Source organism: Bufo bufo, chromosome 5 (genome assembly GCF_905171765.1).
Source record: "Bufo bufo chromosome 5, aBufBuf1.1, whole genome shotgun sequence".
In the NCBI taxonomy this organism is placed as follows: Eukaryota; Metazoa; Chordata; class Amphibia; order Anura; family Bufonidae; genus Bufo; species Bufo bufo.
Window position 1 is genome coordinate 65611190 of NC_053393.1, and position 7939 is coordinate 65619128.

The following is a 7939-nucleotide window of genomic DNA, read 5'->3' on the forward strand; positions in this document are numbered from 1 at the left end:
ACTCTGACAATTAGGTCCCACCACCGGGACATGGATTGAATATTGCTAGGATTTGCCATCAATCTTAGATAGGTGCAGGTTCCACCATGTCCAGAAGAGGACCTCCTCCCAGAATCGAACAGACGGCAGCTGTGAATGCACGGCCACCCTCTTCTCACCGTTCTGGAAGTTCCGAAAAAAATAGGTTGGCTCAGCTATTTCCAGCAGTCCCATAGCTGTGGCCGCGCTTGTGCCGAGTGCTCTCCATTCACCGTTCCATTCACTTGCTCGGCTATTTTCAGATCTCCTATAGCAATGAATGGAGAGGACTCCACACATGCACGGTGTGATCTCCTTCACTTCGTGGGGAACCATTCTCTAGCCAAAAGCAGGTCCATAAAAACATAGGCGGGACTCGCTTCTATTTGACACCGATAGCATATCCTAGCCAAGCCCTTTAATTTTTTTTCATGGATACTCAACTCCTGTGATTGACGAGCAGGGTCACTTTTAGTAAAACATAGAAACAGAATTTTTTTTAAACATTTTTGAGAAATTTCAAAAAACAGCACCTCCCTAGCAGACCCTATAAAAATCCATTTCATTTAGCTGCCCTGGGACAGTCAATATAAAGGAGACTCTCAAAGGTTACAGCGCGTTTTGAACATAGTCGTTCCTTCCTTCCAGAGCCAAAAACCAGAAAAAGCAGATTAGGTCCCATCCATCTCTGCCGCACCTTTCATCCAAAACTGCAATCTCGTCACTGCTCCGTTGTAAATCAGTTCAGTTCACCTGCTGAGCGGGGAGCTGGAAGCCGCCAGAGACACAATATAATAGCATATCACATCTCTAATAGATTTCTGCCCTGTCAACACTTTTTGCATTATTATTTTAACACCGCGCATGCAATTTTATGCAGTACCGTACAGAGACATTGTCAGGCACGATTTCCCCCGTCCAATCGAGCTTGCAATCAGAGGCGGTGCTCGGAGCAGGCAAGAAACAAAGTGACTTGTCTGAGGTCGCAACGACCTGTGGAGGGGACCTGAAAAAAGGGTGACATGGATGTGGCGGGTATAATTCACTTAGACAAGGTGGAACAGTAGCAGAGAGGCGGCCATCTAAAGGCGCCTTTACACTGCTCAATGGCACAGACTATTTTATGGAAAGAACCATTCTTTCCCGGCAATTGCCTGCTCGTCAGTGGAGGAGAAAGCTGTATTTACATGCAGCGATCCCCTCCACAGTACGGGGAGGAAGGATCAGTAATGCCATCGTCGTTCCCATACAGAATCATTGTTTGCCGGCATGATATAGGCGACTCCACGAATGATCTTATTACCCGATGAGCGAGCGCACGGAACGGAAGCGCAATTAGGACAGCTGAGGAACCTCGGAACTGGAACCAAACGGCCGGGAACAGGCAAGTATGCAATCTTTCACAGGATCGGTGGGGTAGGGGGGAGTAATTTAAAATGTAAATAAACCCTAGAAAACCCTTTTAAGCTGTACCAAAATATTAAAAGATTGCTACACCACCCAAGAATCAAATGATTTGGGCGTGGCGCACCCCGATTTGAGGGGGGTGCTGGTACATGTATAGTTATGTCAGCTCAGACATAGGCGGGAATCCTGGGTACAAACCACCCGGGGACGACGACGACTTAACCTAAAAAAATTAAGATTACAATAACCATAAAATTTGGAAAAAAAGTAAGTACAAAATAAGCATAAAAAGTAAAAAATCAAAACTGAAGTTAGGCTGGGTTCACACCAGCGTTCGGAATTTCTGTTGTTCTAGGAGCAAAACAATGAAAATAAGGGAACATAGCTGACATGAATTGAACCAAACAGCCCCATTGGCTATAACGGGGTCTGTTCGGCTTCTATTCGGGATGCCGCTACTTTATCTGCCACGGAGGCCCCAAACGGAGCTTCCAACGCAGATGTGAACGAGCTCTTAGTTGGTCTATTTTACTTCAAATATCTCTAAGATGGCCTAACATAGAAACAGATAGACCTATCTATCCATCAGCAGGTCGAAAGCTGCCAAAATGGGGAATTACCCTCCTTCTGTCCACAGTCTATGGCTAGCCGCAGCATTCACAGACCCTATAAAAATGAATGGGTGAATGGTAAGAAAAAAAAAAAAAAAAAAGTCTAGACTTGTGTTCAGCTGCTGAGAACAGCGAGCATCTTGACTAGAGGGGTTCAGGTTCTTGACAACTGCAATCCTAAAAATAAAAAATATGTAAAAAAAGGAAATCAGTCTTACTTTCTAGTAAGAGAGAAACACAGACGGTAATAAAATGTATTCTGTAACGCTGCAGCTGTGCCGCTTAGCGAGCGAAAGGAGACTCCTAGAATTTCAAAAACAAGGAGTCCTATTTCGCTGTTTTATTACAATTGCTGAAAATGTAATAAAGTAAAACTATATAGAACAAAAAGTTAAATAATTAAATAATGAAACTCCTAGGGCAGTTTCCCAAAAGCTTTAGGGCTACAGCTTTAGACCACCTCTGTGGTCCTATTCTACAGCAGAAACAGTCACCAGGTAACGGTGAAAGGTGAGGCTTTACATCAAGCCTGGACAAACCCCAGGAGGCAGGTATCCAATGAACTCCAAGAATTTCTCCTGGAATGTACCTTCTGTCATGAGGTAGGAATATTGGCCCTGGCTCTTCAGCAGGTCCTGCTAAAATTTTACTGGATCTCATTCTACATAAAAAAAAAAAAAAAAAAAAAAAAAAAAAAATAAATAAAAAAAGATTGAAAACTCGCAGGTCTGGATGATCAGATTTGAGAAGCTGCTCGCTACGGAGAAAACCAGCTCTAGGAAAATGTCAGATGTTTCACTAAAGCCTGCTGAGAAAAGCCTCACCTGATGCTTCCACCTCATTCTTCAGCTTGGACTGACCTCAACAAAATCAAGCGGTTTTCCCGAACTACTATTTGCAGAAGACATTATTCATGAGGACAAGTGATGAGCGAACCTCGGTTTTGGGAGTTCGAGTTCTGATACGTGCTGAACTGCGTTCTGGATTCCATGACCACAGATCACGATGCCATTCAAGGACGGAATGCATGACGGAAAACGGACGGATCCCTCATGCCAGCCATAGACTTCTATTATGATGGAATGCCTCTAAAGGCATTGCTTTATGCATTCCGTCCTTGAATTGCATTCTAGTCCGTGGTCATGGAATCCATAACGCAATTCATCACATACCCGAACTTACAAAACTGACGTTCGCTCATCACTAGTGGGGACGTGACCCCTGTGAATCCATCTACTGCTAGAAAGAAGGAGTCATTACGCTCATGCCCCTCGTTTTTTTGACCTTCTCGTCCGTGCCGTCATATCGACAGGCTGATGCAACCACATGGACGTCACATACGGCTGGCGAACAAGTGGTGGGGGACGAGCGGAGGCCATCAACAAGGTCAATTTATTACAGAGTGCGTTAACCCTTCAACAACCCACTGCTTCCTCAGTGCCAATTAATTCCGTACGGAGACTGTCGCCACTCGCATACGTGCAAACCCAAGGCTACATCTCGGAGCAGATGTGAATCTCGTTCGCACGTCTACAGAGTAGAGAGCAGTCAGCAGGACGCGTACGTGGAAACAGTCAAGGAAAAAGCCAAGAGAGAGACGTTCTACCCAGACAGAGGAGCGTCGCTCGCAGCGGCCGTCCCAGCCACTCCGCTGCTGTGTATGCGCCCAGGCTTGTATCTCACATCAAAGCGGCCGCTCTCTGAAGATACCTGGTTCGTGTTACAGGAACTGATCTTTCAATCTCCCTCTCGCTCCCCCGTTGGGTATACTTGGCTGATGCCACATCTGTGCGCTACGCCACCAATTCCCTGATCCTTTGTCAGATCCACAGTGAGGGCGCCCCCGGGACGCCGCACAATATGGTGGGGAAATGGCAGCTTTAATTACGACCCGGTCTACCGGTTTAACACCTTCCATGAAAGGAGTCGGAAGGCTAAAAACCATCGTGGATATTACACCGACACCGCCGGTGGCTCGCCATCAATTAAATCAGCCCCAGAGACTGCAACTCTTCTAGCCTGATAGCACTGCTCATGATCTGAATTCCAGAATGACAGTGAAGACTGACACATGCAAAGCAGGAATAAAAAAATAAAAAAAAAGGGGGGAGAAGCAAGGTTGAGCAATTACAGATAATAAGTAGTGAACCGATATAGTGAAGTTACAGGAAGCAAAGCAAATCACAGGAGCCCGATAACAAATCCAAAGGTCAATTTACCTCGTAACTAAAACCATCCACCCACATCAAAGACATGTCCGCCACATTACGGCACCGCTTTTATTGCATGGCAGTACTAAAATCCAAGGTATCCTACACACAGATGTGTGACTGCTGTAAGCATAAGGAAGCAGCGATCCCATCAGCCCCCCCCCCTTACAGGAAACCCTACAATTACCTTTGCCGGCTTCTAGAAGGAAGATTTTATTTATGAGCGAAGCCGACATTATCTGAGCAACTAATGTGTCTGATCAATTAAAGCAGATTACAGGCCTTGAGGTTTGCCTCCACGATAGCACAACGCGCCATAAATCGCCCGCCAATCGAGTCGATATCCTCAGAGGGTAGAACTATAGAGCAGACAGAGTTTTTGTGCGTTCATTTGCTTCAACATGTGCCACATGCAAAGCTCCTAAGAACCGTTTCCCCGAGGACGGGAAGTGATTTTCCTAAAGCAATAAAAACAGTACAAAGGCAACATATAAAACATACACGCTAAACAAAAAGACTGCCGTCCTAGCGTCCACATGTCACGACGACCTTTCCTGGTGACGAGTGGGGACGTTTACATTCAGGTTTAGGGCCGGGAGGGACCATAGGATTTATTTATCAAAACAAGAAACAACGTAACAACCACAACAATGCAGAAGGATCGGTAACAGGTCTACCTGAAATCCAGATAGTTAGCAAGTGACATCAAAGTAAGCAGAAGCAAGTGTTCACACCAGGAGCCATCAAACAGCTTCTATTAACTCTTACCGGTTTATGGGCATCCAAGTTACCAGCCAGGTCAACACAACTTCATTGCAGACCAGTGTTCCTAAGTTGCAGCAAAACGACAACATCCTGCATGCCCGCGATGGCCGTTGTACTTCAGGAGAGCCAGGCGGTTAACATTACATGATTATAGAACCATGAGGAACGTATAGAGGTCTCAACCAGACCCAACCACCGGTGTAAATGTATATGGTTAATGGTAAAGGGGACACCACCATCAGTAGGAAGACACTCTATATAGCACAGTGCAAAGGTTAAGATATGCAGGAACCAAGAGGAACACACATGGGTATCATCCAGATCCAACCACATTTGCAAGTGTATAGGATTAATGGTAGGGGGGACACCACCATTGCTTGGAAGACACACTGCAAAGGTGAAGATACACAGGAACAATGGAGAATAGGGGCGGCACATGGGTATCATCCAGACCCAACCACCAGTATAACTGTATATGGTAATAGTAGAGGGGACACCACCATCGGTGGCACATGGGTATCATCCAGACCCAACCAGCAGCATAACTGCATAGGGTTAACGCTAGAGGTGACAAGACTATCCCTTGGAAGATGCAGTGCAAAGGTCAAGCTATAAAGGAACCACGAGGAACTGCACATGATGGGTATCACCCAACCCAACCACGAGTGTAACTGTATAGGGCTAATGGTAGAGGGGACACCTCCATCTCTTGGAAGACACAGTGCAAAGGTCAAGCTATGCTCCTGGGTAAGAAGCATTCCTTCAAGAGATGAGCAGCTCTTTGAGAGCCCATATCAATATACACTTCAAGAAGAAGAAGAAGCCAAGCACCCCGGGGTGTCAAATCACAAAATCAATAGAGACGAATACACATGTGGAAATCAATGCAGGTCTTTGGAGAAGCCAGAAGAGATGGGATACTATACCTGACAGCTGTAAAATAAAAGAAAATCAGGGAGAGGAGGGGATGGGGGTGGGTTGTATGGTTTCCTACCAAAACCACTTACTTCTCATATTCGGCGTTGTCTTTATCACAACGGGCGTCCTTGTGCTTCTGCCAGTCTTTTCCATGCTTACATGTGGTCAGGAGGACCACGTCCTCCCCATTATGAACATGATATAAGGCATTCCTGGTGTCTGACCCTATCCCCGTCAGGTATCTTTTCCCTTTGAACACCAACATGTACTTCCTCATAGGAGGGATAGTGTTAAATCTCAGAAATCCCTTCTCCCCCCCTGTCCTGGGATGATCCTTAGAAAAGAGCGGGATGGAAACGTCAAAGTTGGGCCTGAAGTTGTCCGTGCTGATGCTGGCCTTGGCCAACATGGCTTGGCCGATCTCGAAGCCGACGTCCTCGGTGTAGTCAGGCCAGGTCCCAGAGTATAAATTAAAAATTAAATGATTTCTACCGTTGTTCCACAGGTGCAAGTTCTGGACTTTCATTTTAAGGTTGTGCACGTACTGGGGGGACAACTGGTCCCGGTCTAGTGTGTCCAGGCTCAGGACGAACAAGCAAGCCTGGCTAGGGTCCGAGGTGTAATATCTGGAGCCCTCGATGGCCGATAGGATATTTTGGTAACTTTCGGAGATCTTGTCCCCTTTCTGTTGGGGGTAAGCGTAGACCTTGAAGCCATTCCTCTTGCACAAGGAGAAGTCGAAGCAAGACTCCATGCGGCACTTCTTCCCCTTGTAGATGCTGGAATTGGCATCTCGCTTCTGTCGAGGGGAACCCTGACTGTTAAAGTCCTCGCTCTCCGCCTGATCCCACTGGATAAAAGGGAGCAGGGGGTCAGGCAAGTGAGGCCAGGGGTGGTCGGGGACCCTCTGCACCGCCTGATCCCCATGGTCATCCCTAGTCCTGGATGTCCTAAACTGCAACCTCCCAAAGTAGAAGAGCAGGATAAGACAAGTGCCGGCGGACAGCAGGGTGAAGTAGCGTTTTTTGGCCTGCATGTGTCCGATCTGGCTCAGGCTGGTGGTCGGAGATAAAGACAAAAGCCCCCAAACTTTGCCAGTCCGCACTCTCAGCTCCACTCCGCCATCTTCCTGAATGGAAAGATGTCAAAGTCTCTTCTCCCACCTTCTGCGGATTCCGTTCCCCAAGCCTCGGGCTGATCCAGCGCATGTGGGCGATTGGTTCAACTTTCCCCGCATCGGTCTTTCATCGTCGGTCGATGAGATCTTGAGAGATGGGAAATCGGGCGCTTTCCGTTCTGGCTGCTGTCTGTTTGTGTAGGATCACACCGCAAGGATCCCGATCAACTCCGGGGAGACACCGGATGCTTCATGGACAATGGGCTGAGCCGGGGGCCACTTCATCAACTTTCCCGGGGGCTCGGCATCCAGCGCGCCAGGGGTTAAGCCTCAGAGCCGTGCACCGGAGCCCGGTAACCGGACGAATCCCTGCATGTCTCTGCGTCCCCCGGGTGTCTGCAGCGGTGGCGCGGCGGCGGTGGGGTGGCGGCCGTTACTGGGAGGAGGCGGGCGCGCGCCCCTGCAGCTCTCGTCGGCTCCGCCGGGTTCTAGAGCGCGAGGCTGGAGCCGCCGGGGTTCTAGGCTGAACGCTCTCCACTAGTCTCACACATTCCATTCCCCGCACGGCAGCCTGTGACCTCATCTATCCACGCAGCCTGCTCTCCCATTGGGCGCACGTCACATCCGCGCCGGGAGGGGCTTCCGCTGCACCCAGCCACGAGCCGGCCCCTCACACGGCGGAGGGAGGGGGGATTCCATTCAAGAACGACGCCGGCCGGAGGAGGACTACAAGTCCCAGGGCCGCAGCTGCTGCAGAACCTCTGCTGGGACTTGTATTATTATTATTTTTTCCTCTTTATATAACGATGGGAATTGTAGTTCCATTATGGGGAGGCTGAGCCTTGTAGTACGGTTAAGAGCTAGTCAGCTAAAAGGACATGCTGAGACTTGTA

The 7939-nt window shown here is 48.3% G+C and overlaps 1 protein-coding gene across 1 annotated transcript in view; it reads right to left on the bottom strand.

Annotated features, from left to right (window-relative positions):
- Positions 1-7664, bottom strand: part of EXT1 (exostosin glycosyltransferase 1) — a 246588-nt gene extending 238924 nt beyond the window's left edge. The window contains exon 1 of the mRNA XM_040431962.1: positions 6019-7664. Coding sequence (XP_040287896.1) covers positions 6019-6965 — 947 coding nt within the window. The 5' untranslated portion in view covers positions 6966-7664. The remainder of the gene's footprint in view (positions 1-6018) is intronic.
- Between the last annotated feature and the right edge of the window lie 275 nt (positions 7665-7939).